Source organism: Phalangium opilio, unplaced genomic scaffold, assembly GCF_054372755.1.
Source record: "Phalangium opilio isolate 3A_F unplaced genomic scaffold, DU_Popi_V2 ptg000017l_1, whole genome shotgun sequence".
Classification (NCBI taxonomy): Eukaryota; Metazoa; Arthropoda; class Arachnida; order Opiliones; family Phalangiidae; genus Phalangium; species Phalangium opilio.
In genome coordinates, this window is record NW_028324151.1 from 287543 (window position 1) to 304684 (window position 17142).

Sequence of the window (17142 nt, forward strand, 5' to 3'; positions counted from 1 at the left end):
TCTCCATTAAATTCCTATCGAATATGGAAGAGATTGGTAAGCGTCATGGCCACGTCAATCGTATGGAATCTAGGGATCGGTACGTCCCTGACTCAAAATAAGGGGTCGAAAGCTGAGCGTCGTTCGCTTGTTATTTCTATTTTGTCCGCGTGGCTTTGCCGGCTTAGCGCCTCCTCGAATTCGCGTCTATCCGCCGAAGCAGTACGCCTATTTGGGCGACGTCGTTCGCTCGCAATGCTCGGCTTCGGGCGACCAACCCATCACGGTCCATTGGAACAAACTGGGTGGCGCCCCCCTCGGACCGAGCGTCGTTCAAGCGCACGGACTCCTGGAATTTCGCGGCATTCTTTTGACCGACTCGGGCCGCTATCTTTGCACGGCGGTCAACGCCGCCGGCAAAACCGAAGGCGAAGCCGAAATCATCGTCAAGGGTGAGTCCGTCCGTCGTTCCCGAGATCTACGTCCACTCCAACCAAGGACGGAAAACGGGGGAGGACCAAATTGAAATAAGACAATCCTTTTTCTTATCATCTGATTTTCAGTTTCGAATTTCATTCATTTTCAATGATTTATTTCCGCCTTCTTTTATTTGTTGACGAATTTATTTCTGCCTTCATTAATTTGTTTACGAATTGATTTCTAGCTTTATTTATTTGTTTACGAATTGATTTCTAGCTTTATTTATTTGTTTACGAATTGATTTCTAAATTTATTTATTTCTTTTTATTTTCGCTTCAGTTTATAATTGGTTAATAAGACGTTGCGTCTTTCAGAGTCTCAGCCTTTGAGGCGGGAGGAGTCAACGTACGTGGGTCAGACGGTGGAGTTGGCGTGTCCGGTTGTGACACCCCCGGCCGGCAGCTACCGCATCGACTGGACCTTCGAGAACAACCCCTTACCAGACAATGCCGAAGTCATCAACAACCGTCTTAGGTATAACTCGACCGTAGATTTATTTTCCAATACGAAACTTAACGACGGACGGTACAATGCCACCACCGTTTAACTTTGTTTTAGAATTCGCAATTGCAAATTAGACAACGCTGGCAGGTATATTTGCAACGTCGTCTCTCGTACGGGACGCCAAAGGGATTTCGTCGTCCTGAACGTCAAAGGTAAGACGCCGTGACTTAGTTTAGGCCCTTATTCTTTGGTGGCGCGTAACAATTTACTAACACTGATTGAAACTAATTTTCAACTTGATTGGCGACTAACACGGTTTGGTTTTGGGTAATTCTTTGGCTCTTGGTGTGTACCTGAAAAGGTAAGCGAGGTTGCGGCAGCGGGGAGTTCCGTTGCGTGGACGGCACGTGCATCGACAAGAGGCGTCATTGCGACCGTCTCTTCCATTGTCCCGATTTCAGCGACGAGATTAATTGCGGTACCGCTCCCTTTGGCCTGATTTCACTCTTATAATAATTAACTCGGTTGCATCCCGATTGCGTCAGCATGAAACGTTCCACCCATTCTTTCACCCAACGCATCCAATCCTTCCTAATTCTTTCTTTGTATAATTCAAAATCCTTTCGCAATAAATCTTTTTATCTCTCTTAATTAATTGATCTCTAGTTCCGTTTCTTCGGGAGTTATTTTAATCGCACGATCTTCCCTCGGAAGCTAACTCGCGTCACGGTGCACGGATTTCATTTTAAACAAGCATGTAATTTAATAACAAATACTTTGTGTATTAATTTTTCCTTCCTGGAACACCACCACCCGCACACCCCATCGGTCGTATCTTTATTTTGGGGATGGTCAGCCGGAGGATTAGTATCAATGTGCGTGGCGGGCCAGTTCGCTTGTTTAGACGGGCGAGGTTGCCTAGAAGGCGGCAGGCGATGCGATGGCCGCCCCGATTGCCAGAACGCCAGCGACGAACGAGATTGCCAAAGAGTCACTCGCGGTTCCAGCGGTTCGTCCCAACACCACCTCAATTAGCTTCCATAGCGTAATCTATTGGCCTCCTTCAAAAGACATCGGCCCATAAGATAGTCCGGCCTACGATGCCTTTTGAAGCAGCCAGCTATTATCGGCTTCGCTAGTCTTAGCACTTTCCTTTGGAAGTGTCAAAGAGAGGCGGTGTCGGCCACCGCCGCCGCTTATAATTTCTCCTGCCGCGCACTTTGCCTCCGTTTTAGTTGCCCTCCGCGCCCCCCCCCGTTTCCTGTTTAATTTTTCTTGATGGTTACGGTAGACGTGCCCACGATCGAAGTGCGCATCGAACCGAGCAAAGAGATGGTTAACATGGGCGACACGCTGACATTGAGGTGTCGGGTCAGCGGCACTCGCCAACCGTCGGCCGTACAATGGTCCAAGGTGGAGCACGAAGGACATTTCCCCGACAACGTCCAAGTGCGCGGCAACGTTTTGACCATCAACGGCGTCAAGGCCGAGAATGGCGGTGTCTACAGGTGCACGCTGGACAGCCAGTCCGGGTCCTTCAGCGACAGCTACGTTCTAGCTATTCAAGGTCAGTTCTTGGTTTCAAAGTTTAGCCGAATAAATAGATAATAAGCCTACTTGACGCGAAATAATGCCATAATTACTCGTATTCCCTCGCCTACCAATTGGAATTGCTCTTCAACTAAACCACCGTAAGTACTTCGAGGCAGTTCTTTCTTTGGGCAGAAGTCCGTTCCTTTAGTAATTTTAATAGAAAGCGGTTCACAAATTTAGAGAAATGATGAAAATTGGCTAGCTATGGTATTAGCCTCCTAACGTTGTTGAATGATTTAGTGACGCCGACGTTAAACCCGGACGAAGTTGAGACGCGCGCGGCGCCCTTGGGTTCGACGATGGTGTTGGACTGCGAGAACAACTTGGAGGGTCCGGTGGCGTACACGTGGTCCAAGCAGGGCGCCCCCATCCGCTCGGAAGCGCTGAGTCGGGGCAACTCGTTGACCATTCCCAAGTTGACGTTGGAGGACGCCGGCATCTACATCTGCACGGCCAAGAGCGACACGACCACGATGGAAATCCCCACCATCGTCATCATAACAGGTTAACGACTAAATAACTTTTAACAACTTTCAATCAATTGTTACAAACGCTACAATCGGGAAAGTCCATCGCCATTTTATAATCTATTATTATGACATAAAAGTTTATCGGCGCGCCATTTACCGAGTCTGCCACCAGCAGCGGCTAATAAAACAATCGTTGTACATTATTTCCTAAAATAAAATGCCCACTTTATACTTTTAGGAGAGCTTCGATCGTCTTTGAGCGAGCGCCTCGCCTCGCTTCGCCACAAAATGGTGTCAGAGGGCGAAACGAAGCCAGCCGCTCAAAGACTATAGTAGCGGCGCCAGTAAGGCTATTCGAGACACGTTAATTCGGACGCAACAACCTAAAGGTTGTCTCGCTCGAACTAAGGTTGTCTTGTCTATAAAATGAGACTAAAAACTGGAAATTTTCCGCCGCTTAAACTTTGTTCTAACGGGGCTTACGAGGGAGGAGAGTAAGGCTTATTTATAAAGGCTGATAGAGAGGTTAAGCGTGCTAGGGGGGGGGGGGGGTTCGGAATGTATGACGTCGCGCTCTCCGTGGGAATATTCAAATCTAAATTGCGAAGATAAAAATGCCGAAGATAAAAAAGATACCATTGAAGACGCGTAATTAAAAAGCCATCTAAACTGCATCCGTCTAAAAGAATGAAAGAATGAATCAAGATGCGCAGCGACCGATCGCAGTTGAACGGCAGTTCGAAGACATCTCTAAGCGAGGAAACGGCAGGCCAGTAAATATCGAGTGTGGATTTCTGTCTGGAAACTAACCGCAATTACCAGAATGTCAAAGTCATTAACAGCGCGCAGCCAACTAAACTTAACCTCGCTACCATCGTGGATTTTTGTCGCTACCGTTCCGTATTAATTCGGTTAACACCAACCCGCACTTGTTCTCGAATCACTCACTTTAACAACACTCAACAACGAAATCATTCCTAGAGTGCCACCTTCGTTATATAATCAATCCTTCTCTCGGTGGTTCGGCGCTTCCACCACTGGTCTGGTCTGGTCTGGGACCGGAAGCGAGTGCTCGATCTTAATCTTAAGCCGCCAGTCTAGGTATGTAGGATTAGTCTATAAGTGACGTTTCAGACGACTAGATCGTGGTTCGCGAAGTCGCGCGACTTGGAAAGTCCGGAAGACGAAGACTCCCACGTCAAAGCAAAAATGCGTTCAACCACCGATCAAGACTAGCGCGACGCAGCGGAGGGAAGAGGCCGGTGAGCAATCTCATCTCGATGGTAGAAATCAATCGAGCAGAATATCTCTTTAAAGTACATTTTATTGCCGCTTTGGACTTGTTGGCGGTCAAGAAGCCGCCGCCATTAGGCGTCTGTAGCGTAAAGACCGAAGCGGGAACACTCTCTTGTTTTGTCGTACTTTCCTAGATCTTTGGGAACCTGTAGCTCCTCCTCTAGTTTTACCACTTTCTCTGTCTCTGTCTTTCAAAGAAGCGTAACGCGTAATTAGACGCGTCCACTGGGGACGAAAGCTCTTTGGCCTAGTGACTGTAGTTACTCCGCGCCCGATCGAGAACTTTTCGTCAAAGTATGTTGCCTCTAAGAGACTGTAGTCGCTTTTTATTCGGGCCATCGCCGCTTCTTCTTATCTTCTATCGACTTTAGCGTTAGGCGTTTCGGAGAGATTAGTTCGTTTGTTGGCGCTTGTATTTCGTCTTTTAATCTTTCACTCTTTCTTACTTTGCGCCGCCATTTTTATCTTAGGAACCGTCCCGAAATTCGTCTCGACTTCGTACATGCGCATGAAGAGGCTTCCCAACGCTTATTCCAACTTCGACGTCCAAGTCTATTTCAAACCCGAAGAGCCAAATGGTCTGTTGACTCAACTCGACTCGATCGGGCTTTGGGCCGACCATTAAGTTTGACCTTGACTCTTTTAGGTCTAATCCTCTTCAACGGTCAAGAAGGGGGCGGGGACTTTATTTCTTTAGGATTATCGGACGGCCACGTTGAATTCCGCTTGGAATTGGGCTCGGGACCGGCTGTCATCAGGAGCCAAGAACCCGTGCAAATGGGCATTTGGCACACTGCCAGAATCATTCGCCAAAATAAAGACGGTAAGGCTCTGGAAAAGCTAAACGAAGCCCGCGTAAAAGCGTTACTTATTATTAGGAACCCTGTACGTGGACGACCAACCTCCGGTCAAGGGCGAAGCGCAAGGTCGTTTTAAGGGTCTGGACTTGACGGGTTCGTTGTTTATCGGCGGAGTGCCGAGTTTCGAGGCTTTGCCCAAGCAGACGGGATTCCAATCGGGCTTCGTCGGTTGCATCAGCAAGTTGAAAATCAAGCAGACGGAACACGACTTGATGTTGACGGCGGAGAACCACGGCACGACCGTTTGCGAGGGATGCGTGGAGAACCCCTGTTTGCACGGTGGCGTCTGCCAGGAAGCCTTGACGGCCACGGGATACCTTTGCATTTGCCCTCCGGGTTTCTCGGGACAAGAGTGCGAGAAAGTGGGCGAGGCTTGTTACCCCGGCGTCTGCGGAGAAGGACGCTGCCTGAATAAAGCCGGAGGAGGCTTCGATTGCTACTGTCCTTTCGGAAGAACGGGATTGCGCTGCGAAAGAGGTCAGACTCCTCCTCTCGCTATATCGCCGCCGATCCCGTCTATAATAAAATCATTTTTGCGTCGTAGAAATCTTGATCATGGAGCCGTCGTTTTCGGACGAAGCTTTCGTGGCTTACCCGAAACCGGACGTGCAACGCCAGATGCTTTTCGATATGAAGCTGAAACCGAGGACGTTGGACGACGGCATCATTTTATACTGCGGACAAGACCCGGACGGCAGCGGCGATTTCACTTCGATAACGCTCAAGAACAAAACCATCGAATTTCGCTTCGATACTGGCTCCGGTAATTCGACACGTAGAAAAGCTCGTCGCTATTGGCGGAAGGAGCTAAAGGACGTTTCGATGGTGTCCTTACAGGTCCAGCTGTTATTAGATCTCCAGCGCCGATCCAGGCCGATCAGTGGGTGAACGTGCGAGCCGAGAGGGACGCGCAAGACGGGAAGCTGTCCATCGACGGCGGACCTTCCGTCAACGGTCGATCGCCTGGACACACTAAGGGTCTCAATCTCGGGATGGATCTGTACGTCGGAGGCGTCGACAACACCAAGATCAAAGTCAGCCCCCTCGTCGGCGTCACGCACGGCTTCGACGGATGCCTAGCTCACGTAACTGTTCTCCTCCCCCCTCTCTCTCTCTCTCTTTCTACCTCGACTCGTGAAAATTGATAATTTTTCTATCATTTCAAGATGGAAGTCAACGACGTCAAAATCGATTTGGTCAGTTCGGTCATCGACGCGGCCAACGTCGACGACTGTGGAAGCCACACGGCCTGCGACACCAACCCGTGCAAAAACGGCGGCCGTTGCCAGGTCATGGCCAATACCTACAGGTGCATTTGTCCCGAAGGATTCCGAGGTCAGTCTTCCCTCTTAACCTTTTAAACGCTCGCCCCCCCCCCCGCCTATTTTTATTCAACAACTTCGTGTTCCGTCTAGGACGAAATTGCGACAACGAATTCAACTTGTGCGACGTGACGCAACCGTGTAAGAACGGAGCGACGTGTCGAGGCGACGCCGATGGCTACAAGTGCAAATGCCCGCTCGGTTTCAAAGGAAAGAATTGCGACGACGGTACGTCCGGGTTTCTATTTATTTCGAGCGCCCTTTAAATTACCCGCTTCGTTTTAATTAGTGACCAAGTTCGACAAAGTGGCGAGTTTCCGAGGAGACGGGTACGTGGCGTTAGACAAGAGTTTATTGCCTCCCACTTCCGGTTTCGAGACGGAGACCATCAGGATGTCTTTCATGACGAGTCAAGCCAACGGACTCCTATTCTTCCACGGACAAAAAGAGAAGGAAGACGGGCGAGATCGAGACTACGTCGCCTTGGCCTTAGTCAACGGCTACTTGCAATTCAGGTCAGTTAATTGGCCAAATTGGCCAAACCTTTCCTATTGGTCCCTGACTTAAAGAGACGGTTGTGATTGGTTCGGTAGCTACGAACTGGGGAGCGGAGCCGCCCTCATTAAGTCTTCGGCTAGAGTCAACGACGGCAAAAGCCACAACGTCATCGTCCAAAGGACGGGCACCAATGGCAAGATGGAGTTGGACGGCAGCTTCGATTACGGAAGCTCGGCCGGAATCTTGCAAAGTCTCAACGCCGAAGGTGATATTTATATCGGTAAGAACGGAGGACGAAGCTTGTTGGACAATTTCAGTTGGTTCTTGTTAATGACGTTCGTTGTTTGGGGGTTCAGGCGGCGTTCCCGACGCGGCGTTGATGACGGGGGGGCGTTACCCGGAAGGTTTCGTGGGTTGCGTCTGGGGAGTTGAAATCCAGAACTCTGGTGTGGTCGATCTCTATCGAGAAGCCAAGTCCGGTGCCAACGTTTTGCCTTGCGGAGAGTAAGTACCCTGGCTACTTACTGATGGCAGAGGATTTGACTTTAACCTCCTTTTTTTAGTAACGGCGCTTTAGGAGACAGTCCGTTCTTGAGGGAAGCCAATAACTAAGCGCGTTTGACGCGTTCCGTCGCTGGGAGCCGCGATTAAGTGAGTTGGAGGGGTGGGGGAGGCGCGACGTGCGGTATCGGAACGGCGGACGTTTTAACGCCATCGTTTTAGAAAGTGTCATTTGAAGAGTCGGTTTAGGTTGTGTCGGCGACGGTGATACGATTGTTATTATTAGTTATTATACGGAGCGAGAAATCGGGAGCCTCTTTGCCTTTTTACTAGCGTCGATCGTCATTGGAGGCCGCCGCCGAGTAATTAACCATAGAGCTACCATATGGTCCTTTGCCTTCCTGTCTCTCTCTGTCTCTCCCATTCCTTCTTTAGGAATGGAGCCTCTTTCCTTCTAAATCCGTAGATTGCCAGCCGCGATCCGTGTCTGTCGTTTTTCAAACTGTCTTCGTACTAAACTTGGAAAGGGGGCCAATGACTGACTTTCCTCCTCCCGACGCCGCGACCAACTTTTACTTCGTGAACAGTGCCGTGTCTTTTTCATGTCCGCGCGTGCGCGAGCTCGAGTCTCATTCCTTCGTTCATTCTATTCGTTCTTTTTTCTAAAAGCGGGCGGGGTGGGCGGACGCTCGCTTCGTTGTCGTCGGTCCACCGGCGGCGGCTCTTTTTCTATTTGGTCATTCAGCCATTGTAATATACGAGAGAAATATCTTCCTTTCGACGCAACAGCAAATTTTACGTATTAAAGAGATTTGGTGCTAAAACGACAGCTCCTAATTCCTTATTCCTCATACCTCCCACTTCCCCATCATTAAAATTAATCATGATTTCCCCTAATCATTCGACTCAACAGGTATTCCGTATTTACAAGTTAGTCAAGGTCAAGGTAAGGCTGAAATCTCTCTCCGACATTTGACGGACAAGTTCAAGGGTAAACGGATTTAACATACATAAGTCGCCAATCGAAAGAAGCGTGACGGGTAATGAATTTTCAAATAGGATAGTACGTAAGTATGTCCGACCCCCCAAAGGTGAGTTGAAATATAATTTCTTTATTTCAAATACAAGAATGGGGAGGGGGGGATGAAACTGAAACGGAAATTATTTTTACCGACAATTTGTTTAATTACGAGTAAAGTACAAAAGCGATAAGGCCGGGTTATTTGGTCAGCGGGAAAAGGGTGAAATCCGTGTCCGGCAAGCTCTGGCAAGTGACCACCGTGTTGCTAAAGAAATTATTAATAAGGTTGCGCGAGAAAGTCACGTAAAAGAAGGGTTACCTACCCGCTAAAACCGGCAACTTCCATGACCCTCTTCTGAATAGCGTTTATCGTTTTATTAGTATTGGCGCAAATGACTTGCGCCAAGGATGTTTTCTTCCGAATGTCCGATAACTGGGCTAGATACCATTCGTTAATTATCTCTTCTAAGACTGCTATAGACTATAATATTAAATTTACCGGGAGTGAAACTTCCGGACTGGCCGCCGTGTTCGAAGTAATATCTGTCCCCGAATTTTAGTTGTTTAAACTGTAAGCCAATAATGCAACCGAAAGTCGGACCCACAACGGCGTTGGCCAATGGGGTCTCCGAGATTCCCCCCACAAAGAGGTCAATGTCCAACGGACTTCTATTCAAAACATTGATGCAATTAGGCTTAGGAACGGAGGTCTACTTCATTTTGGAAGTTAAGTAGTTAAGCCCGATGACGTCAATAAGAGAAAATTAGTTACTGGTAAATTTTGGAGAGACTTTTGACGCGGTCGGGTGGCATGACTTTGATGAGATCGTCGAATTTGGTGATTTTGAGGTCGAAACAATACTGCAAGTAGTCGGTGTAGCTACTAATGCCGTGATCCCGGCCTCGCTGGATGTTGATGGCCGGCAGATCCAGTCCGGACTTATCTCCCTTCTTTTCGTAGAGATGGTTAACGAGGGCGTCGGCGAAATGGTTGTCGCATTGCTGAGCGGGTTGTTGGAACAGTCCCGTCAAGATGGACGCCAAGTTGCCCTGGTACAATTCGCGAGGGTCAAAGAAGCGGTCCCTAATGTCAAAGGAACTCGTTTTGCCGCCGGAGTCCACCTTCTTGAAGGAATTTTGCACCAAAGTGTGTCCGAATCGAAAGGCCGACGTCGAAAATTCTTGAAATATTTGTAGTTGTTTCGAAGGGTCGTACCTAAAGTAAAGTCCAGTAATTGGTCATGAGAACTCAAAAAGGGACTAGTAATTGGTCCTCTCTTTAAGTTGCAATTTATCGTCAAGCGCTACAAAGTTTAACTTATTATGGGTCATACTTGGTATATCCGTCTTTCAGAGGATTGAGGTCAAAATGTTTCATGTAAGTTTCGCCGATGACGATAGGCAGAAATTCCTTGTAGGTGATGTACTGAAGTTGAGCCGCTACCAATCTCCTAGAGATGGATGTACATTATTATTGTGTGTACCGTTACGCGCTTGTAACGTTACGCACTTTTTAAATATGATAGATTATCTGACCTGCTTTCTTCGTAAACGGTTCGGTCCTCGTCTAGAAGCGCTTGATCTGCCTCGTACTTATTCGATTTAAAAGCACCCGTGTCTCGGTGAAAGGATGGGTTCGCCTTCAGGAGATTTCTAGCAATCCGATTGTGTTGTCGAAACCACAAAGTGTGCATCGACGTCAACCCGGGTTGCACGTTGACGCGGTCGTCCCCTGAGAAGTGAAACAACGTTATTATAGAGGACAGTAACTTTGCTCAGAAGATAAAGTACCGGCGCCAAAGCAAAACTGGTTTTCACCCCGCATTGGGATATTGCACTCCACATCTTCGCCCATCGTTGGCAATCCTTCCGGGAGTAACGAGTCATCGACAGCGTAGTTTCCTCTCATTTTACCCAAGCCTAACAATTAATTAAAAATTATTCTCTCCGAGTAAATTAAAAAAAAAAGAATTCACCATCCGTGGGCGTCTTTCGCAAAAACGGTGCAGTTTTACTGAAGTCCATAGCGAATAATTGGGATCCGTAGACATTGGAAGCGTCGAGAGCGGCTGTTCTTTTGTTGATTTGTTGCCGTGGTCCCAGGACGCAATCGAGGCCGGCCAACGACCGAACGAAGTTCATGCAAGTCTTGCCGAATTTGCTGTGGAACGGATCGTTGGTGGGAATATCGATGGTCATGCAAGTCGGGTGAATACCGAACATATCAGGTTCGATGGTCTCTGAGTGGCAGCAGTCGACCAACATTCCGTAGGATCCTATAATGAGCAATTGTTAACTAAGTCACGTCATAAAGGGTTTGAACTTACCGACGGATCCTGTGGGACTGAAAGTGATATCGTGGTCCGTGAACTGTCCGAACTGCATCAGCATATGTGTGTACTGTCGACTGGGGAAATCGACGTCCTTCATAAAACTGGAAGAGATTAGTCGGGCGCTCGGTAGATCAGCTCCGTTCACAGCTTTTCTCGGCGCCGAGACCACTATAACCGAGATGTAAACGAAGTTGAAAACTGAACAATTGACCAATACCATTCGCTTACGATCATCGTAGTTCGGAGGGAGAAGTCTGATTAGATCGGAATGATAGCGACCCAAATTGGCGTTCTTGACGTTGTTACAACGTCCGTCAATGACTCGGTACTTGCTTTCCCCAAGGGCTTTATTGTCACTGAAGTATACCTCACCCCATTGAAAATGGTAAAAGTCGGAGCTAAAGCAAATGATACCAAGGAAAGTCGGAAACTCTTATCACGTTAAGTCTGCTTCGAAGCTTACTTCGGCTTAGAGTCACACGTAAGCTCCGCGTAACTTGGGCTTTGCCACGTATTGATTTGGTCGTGAAAAGTGGGGTTTTGACGACATTCCATCTGTTCTCTGGAACCTTCGGCACTCGAGTTCAAGTTGAGATAAGGCAGTCCGAACGCCACTTGCTCGCGAGTCAGCTTGAATCTAAGAAAATACGTCAGTCGTCAATTACTACAGAGCGCGGATGTATGGAATACTTTTTGGTAAGATAGGCAGTGGCCGTTTCGAATTTTGCAATAACATCAGCCGGGTTTCTCCTTCCGACAAAGGCGCCAACGGTTGATCTCTGATGCGTGGCTTCCGGCGACTTATCGTCTAGGGATATGAGCCCTCCTGCGGCAAAAATGAAAACGCCTTAAGATTTACAACAGATCTTGACTCCTAATCTCATCTGAACCGAGTAGGAAACAACTCAAACCGTTAGCCAAGAGGCGTTTTTCAAGACGCAGTCTTCGTTGAGTGACGGGCTCGACGCTGCGAAAGGCTTCGTCTATGTCCTGGGCCGTAATTTTCGGCATGTCCACCTTCTCGAAAAGCGGTCTCGGATCCTTGACGACCGGAATCAGTTCCGAAGAAATGGCCTCGAAAATCAGACATAACAGAGCGAAACTACCGAGAAAACGTAGCATTGGTCACCGTCAAAAAGATCCTCGGCGCTACTCATTATCGGAGCGACGTTACCTTCCTCTTCGAGTAACTTCGACTCGATTTATGGCCTTTATCTTGATGGAAATTGCTTGTTATATAACACGATACGTGTCGAAATGATCATTAGTTTGACACGTTTCGGACACCGTACCGTTTAGAATAAGCATTGTGCTTCACTCAAACTTTAACATTTGCCAAGAGAAATTAATGGTTTTTTAAAAGAGCCTATTAACGTTTAATAGCGACAGTCGTTGCAGGTGCGACTGATGCCACGGCGCAAAAACCTCCCATTTCGATATTCTAATAAGTCGAGAAATATATTGACATAATTTATGTATGTAATAATCATTTACATAATCTTATTTTTAAAAAACCTATAAATTGTACGAGTCGCCAGCGTGGCAATTGGTGCCTTTCGACTATTTTACTTTACAATGGTCACGATGGTCAAAGAAGAGTTAAAGTTAACGCGCCACTAAGGTCCAAAATATCCACAGGGTCACTTAATTAGAAGAATCTTAATTTTTGGTAAAAATAATATAGAGCTTCATTGTCAAATTATTTTTATTTACAAATTAATTCGTTACAGATTCAGAATGTCTTATTTTATTTATTTAACCGCCATTGCGCAATCCCTAATCGCAACAACGTCGTGGTCATGCGTTGTAAGTACTTGTCACGTTTTGCAAATGGCTCGGGCTGACCGTCATCTAGGCTTGACCAAAGATGGACGACGGTGCCAATCTCGAGGAGCAACGATGAAATGTTTCACTTGGTCGCGCTCAAATCGGTGTCATGACGCTTAATTATTTGTCCGGTCGTTTGGTCAATTTCGAGAGGTCCATTATAGACTAAATCTTAAAAACAAATTTAGGGGTCGCGTCTCGACTACCGTCAAGGGAAGTTAATTACCTTGGTAATCGTAATGAACGTCGGCTAAATAGAGGGCGTAAGGCGGCGCTGTCGCCACTCGCGACACCCAGTTATCTTTGCCAGGGTTATCGATCATAAATTTGACGTCATCCAAAGAGACGTTTCCGTAACCCGCGGCAACCATCGCCCCGACCATTCGCCGAACCTTCGATATTGGACCGGTTTGACCTTGACCTTACTAACGCCCCTTAATGCTTGTTATCGTACCTGTTTGTTGAGGAAGGATTTGGCTCGAACGTGGACCTCGTAGAAGAGCAAATTATGGTAGAGCGGGTCGAATTGAGGCGAGGATAGGGGCGCCGATGGACGCATTTCCATTTCCTCCAAATGTTTCACCGTCGTTTCCACATTTCCAAAGCCCAGCGTTCCCATGAAGGTCGCGAAATCGTGAGTACCTCGAAACAGTTCGCAAGCTCGCGATGCCGAATCCAAAGAAAATGTCGAGGCCAAAACGAGCGTCCGGTCTCTTTCCAAGACGGGCGTGATGGCGGACATGATTTTGGGAGGGTAACATTGGCTTACGTCCACTTCCGGTTGGACCACCGCCAACCGGTAGACGTAACGGCGCCATTTCGCATTAGCGCGGCAATGGAAATTAGATGGAACCATTAAGGTTTTCTGAACTCTAAAAATCCCCATTAAATATAAATTAAAACGACGGGTTTAACTAAACCTAAATTAATACTGACGTAATTTGGTGTTTGCGCTTTTGCAAATATTTATTAAGAGTTTGGGTAATTTGTTGGGGTAAGAAGACGCGATTGGGGTCGCGATCTTCCAAATCAACGTGGGCTGTACCGCGTAAAGCGTGCACTCCTTTGTCCGTCCGGCTTGATAGCTTCAAGATCGGGACATTTTTCAAAGTCCTCAATCCCTTTAGGCCTACCTTCAAATTTAAAATAACTAGAAGCCGCCTTCCCTATTACGAGATTTCTGCTTAAAATACTTAAATACTTAATGTACCTCGAGTACCTCCTGAATAGATTCGTTTTTACCAATGTTAGACACCTTTTGAATGCCCCTGAAAATAGAATAAATCGTGGTTCGTATCGCCTCGTTGCTGAGATCAAAGGCTTAGTAATCTCTTAAACGATAAGCCTTGGTCAATTTCAATTAGCAAACGAGAATTTGTTTTAATGTCGCTTACGCGATATAAAGATATGAAAATAGGCCTTATTTCACCTGTAATTAGTTCCAATATACGAAATATATATTAAATATCTTGTCATTATGAAAAATTAACGTATTATCTAGTTACAATCAAAAAGGAGTTTTTAGCCGGGTTTGTGGCAAAAATTAAAAAACTCGTAGCAGACCACCATATTAATATTGAAACTAGTCAGTTCAGTTCTATCCGCGTGTATATGGAGGTAACCACTGCTGTGCCGTTTTCCATAGGTTGCTAGCAATCTGCCACTCTGGAGCGATATTAAACCAGTCAAAGATACATTTAATCAACAGTAAATAGATTGATTTAATGCAATTTTAAAGGTGACTTTCGTTTTCAATCCTACTTCATAGAAAATTCCAATGGAAAAGGGGCCATAAGTAACGGGGGAAAGTGGGTGCAAAGTCTAGGCCCTGATTATCAAGTAGTCTTTGACTTTTAATCAAAACAGCAAATACACGTGATATTTTTTTCACGTCTTATCAACACGAAGAAGATTACGTAATAGAATTTCAAGTAGTGTCGAGTTAAACGAGGCGTAAGGCGTTTAAATTAAAGTTAATGATGAGTGAGAGTTCCAGAATAGCTAAGTTGCTTGTCAAATCCGTCTCCACTGGAGAGGTAAATATTATCATAAAATTCAAAAATATTAATGGACAAAGAAAAAATATCGGAATCTCATTTGCATAAATTAGCGAGCTTTCCTACATTATTATTATCTCTTTGAAACTTGTTACTTATTTTCCTTTTACAAATAATGATTATTTAATGATTATTTAATGATTATAATTTACAAAACCATTAAATTTAATAGAATAGGGAGAACCAGTATTTTAAAGTTTATTTCGCCTTAGGCCGTAATTAAATTACCACTTGTCTACCATTAAAAACAATTATTTTTTTTTTTTGGTAAAATAGTAGTATAACGCCTCCACGGATTTTTAAAAGTTTATAGTCGTTTCCTATAGTAAACGAGGTGGGGAACACGATGCCGTCAAAATTTTTCACCGCAAATGATTATGAAGTTTTTTTTTTTTTTTTATGAAAATTGCAATATTTTGGAGAAGGACAAATCTAATAGAAACTGAACCTAACCTTACCTTACCTTACCTTACCTTACCTTACCTAACCTAACCTAACCTAACCTAACCTAACCTAAAACTAACCTAACCTAAAACTAACCTAACCTAAAACTAACCTAACCTAAAACTAACCTAACCTAAAACTAACCTAACCTAAAACTAACCTAACCTAACCTAAAACTAACCTAACCTAACCTAAAACTAACCTAACCTAAAACTAACCTAACCTAACCTGAACCTAAAATATCCCAAACATAATCTAAACAAGTGTATGCGCCCCAAATATCAAATATAAAAACAACCATAAGTAATATGTGCTACCTTTTTTTTTTTTTTTTTTTTTTTTTTTTAAAAAAATCATTTGCGGTGAAAAATTTTGACGGCATCGTGCTCCCCACCTCGTTTACTATAGGAATCGACTATAAACTTTTAAAAATCCGTGGAGGCGTTATACTACCATTTGGCCTTTTTTTTTGATAAAACGTAATGTCTGATTATATGGAAAAAATTAGCTTCATTTAGATATAATTATTATTCTTAGTTAAATTATTTCCTGGTAACATTGTAGTCGGTGACGATGGAGACATTTTGGAGCAATGGTCCATGCGTCATTACCTTCTTGAGGCGTTTTGGATGAGCCTTTTGTCGCATTGGGGCTCGCCAGATCAGCGCCATTAAACCGGAGCTGGACTCCAACGGAGTTCGCCTAGTTGGCATTGGTCTCGAGCAACTCGGACTTGAAGATTTCCAAAAGGGAAATTTCTTTCAAGGAGGTAACGCCCCGTTCCCCCCCCCCCCAGCGCGGGCGGAGGTAACTCCCCTTTCCCCCCCCCCGAGCGCGGAAGGGGGTAACTCCCCTTTCCCCCAGCTCGGGCGGAGGTAACTTTCCATCCCCCCCAGCGCGAACGGAGGTAGCCCCCCCCCCAGCGCGGGAGGGGGTAAATCTCCCCCTCTTTCCCCCCCCCCCCCCGGCGTGGGACTTCCGACCTTACTTAATTGACGTAACATTTAATTTCTAGAGCTTTATATTGACGAGAAAAAGGAGAGTTATCAACAGTTAGGATTTAAAAGGCGAGTGCAATTTCAAATTAACACAACAAAAGACACTAGAAGTTGGAATCAATGAATGGTTCCAAAGTCCTTAAAAATAATTCTTATAAAACCCTCAAAAAAACATTCCAAACCCAGTAAAACGGCAACATTGAAACCTTTACAGATTCAGTTTCTTGGGAGTGATGGCTTCGTTACTTGGTAGAGCTTCGCGAGCCCTCATTTCGCAAGTACGTTAAATCCACTCTTTCCCCCAGAAGTTTAACGCAATTACTTAAAACGGAGTATTCGCGATTAGGCTCGAGCTGACAAGACAATTGGAGGCGACATGAAGGGGGACGGCCTCCAAAACGGGGGGGTTCTGATCGTGGCCAAAGGGGGCCAAGTCCTTCTGAGTTACAAACAAGATTCGCCCGCCGACCACATTCCCAACAGCCAAATACTGCAGGCCCTCTCGATCAATTCCGCCGATCCCGAACGGGGAGACGCCGTTTAAACCCTCTTTCAATTAAATTAAATCCAAACTAACCTAAATTTAACATACAACCTAAGTAACTAACGTCTAATACTTAAACCTTTTGTATGAAACGATATTGCCAAAACTTTAAATGCAATGTCGCGGAATTTTTTTTAAAAGGTTAAAGTGTCGCGTTAGTTTCACTAGTTAGTGTTAGTTTAGGACAGATACTATCATCTAATTTTACTAATTATTAACGTTTAAATGTCAGTTTATATTATTAATTTGAAATTCTAGTCGTCAATCACGTACTACCGGCAAAGTAATTAGCGTAATTAACGAGAAATCCTCCGATTTACATGAAAAATATGACGCGTTTTTTCAATTTTTGTCCTTCCTGTAATCAGCATAATTAAACGCCAAGTGAAATTATTTCTTTAAAAACGAGTACTCTATTCTATAGTACTATAGGCGTAAAACGAGTACTCTATTCTCTTTAGGCTTAAAACGAGTA

General features: G+C 45.5%; 4 protein-coding genes across 27 annotated transcripts in view; 2 read left to right on the forward strand and 2 right to left on the reverse strand.

Annotated features, from left to right (window-relative positions):
* trol (terribly reduced optic lobes) overlaps positions 1–8267 on the forward strand; it is a 64815-nt gene extending 56548 nt beyond the window's left edge. For 20 of the 23 annotated variants that reach the window (XM_089865834.1, XM_089865849.1, XM_089865850.1 and 17 more), the window contains 18 exons: positions 168–431; positions 774–933; positions 1018–1115; positions 1265–1381; positions 1760–1912; positions 2195–2470; positions 2737–3000; positions 4733–4840; positions 4909–5085; positions 5141–5599; positions 5667–5885; positions 5960–6207; positions 6289–6457; positions 6538–6672; positions 6734–6959; positions 7038–7222; positions 7299–7446; positions 7506–8267. In XM_089865834.1, the coding sequence (XP_089721960.1) occupies positions 168–431; positions 774–933; positions 1018–1115; positions 1265–1381; positions 1760–1912; positions 2195–2470; positions 2737–3000; positions 4733–4840; positions 4909–5085; positions 5141–5599; positions 5667–5885; positions 5960–6207; positions 6289–6457; positions 6538–6672; positions 6734–6959; positions 7038–7222; positions 7299–7446; positions 7506–7554 (3455 nt within the window). In that variant the 3' untranslated portion in view covers positions 7555–8267. The remainder of the gene's footprint in view (positions 1–167; positions 432–773; positions 934–1017; positions 1116–1264; positions 1382–1759; positions 1913–2194; positions 2471–2736; positions 3001–4732; positions 4841–4908; positions 5086–5140; positions 5600–5666; positions 5886–5959; positions 6208–6288; positions 6458–6537; positions 6673–6733; positions 6960–7037; positions 7223–7298; positions 7447–7505) is intronic. The other 3 variants (XM_089865842.1, XM_089865845.1, XM_089865844.1) reach the window with 3 other exon arrangements.
* Positions 8268–8487: 220 nt separating this feature from the next.
* Positions 8488–11174, reverse strand: LOC149702089 (chorion peroxidase-like). The gene is given in 10 exon segments (XM_089867065.1): positions 8488–8729; positions 8788–8902; positions 8964–9133; positions 9237–9680; positions 9799–9915; positions 10001–10196; positions 10256–10384; positions 10441–10965; positions 11026–11129; positions 11170–11174. Coding segments are annotated over 10 exon segments (1872 nt in total). The 3' UTR covers positions 8488–8662.
* A 1310-nt stretch (positions 11175–12484) lies between these two features.
* On the reverse strand, positions 12485–14224 carry LOC149702090 (tRNA pseudouridine synthase-like 1). Of its 2 annotated transcripts, none has more exons than XM_089865870.1 (6): positions 14054–14224; positions 13835–13892; positions 13561–13757; positions 13079–13496; positions 12851–13016; positions 12485–12795 (listed from the first exon to the last, which is right to left on the reverse strand). In XM_089865870.1, exons 1-6 carry the CDS (start codon positions 14098–14100, stop codon positions 12707–12709), a joined length of 975 nt encoding a protein of 324 aa, XP_089721996.1. In that variant the 5' UTR covers positions 14101–14224; the 3' UTR covers positions 12485–12706. The 2 variants fall into 2 exon arrangements, with proteins under 2 accessions (XP_089721996.1, XP_089721997.1); XM_089865871.1 differs by having other exon boundaries at positions 12485–12789; positions 14054–14202.
* A 376-nt stretch (positions 14225–14600) lies between these two features.
* Positions 14601–17072, forward strand: LOC149702091 (prostamide/prostaglandin F synthase-like). Its single transcript, XM_089865877.1, is given in 5 exon segments — positions 14601–14660; positions 15690–15894; positions 16141–16192; positions 16338–16401; positions 16470–17072. Coding segments are annotated over 5 exon segments (579 nt in total). The 3' UTR covers positions 16668–17072.
* The last annotated feature ends 70 nt before the right edge of the window (positions 17073–17142 follow it).

Coding starts and splice junctions, on each gene's coding strand:
- LOC149702090 (XM_089865870.1), bottom strand. CDS start 14,100: ATGACAAGATATTTAATATATATTTCGTATATTGGAACTAATTACAG. Junction 13,017..13,078: donor AATCCTTCCTCAACAAACAG/GTACGATAACAA, acceptor CCAATATCGAAG/GTTCGGCGAATGGTCGGGGC. Junction 12,796..12,850: donor CGTTCATTACGATTACCAAG/GTAATTAACTTC, acceptor TTTGTTTTTAAG/ATTTAGTCTATAATGGACCT.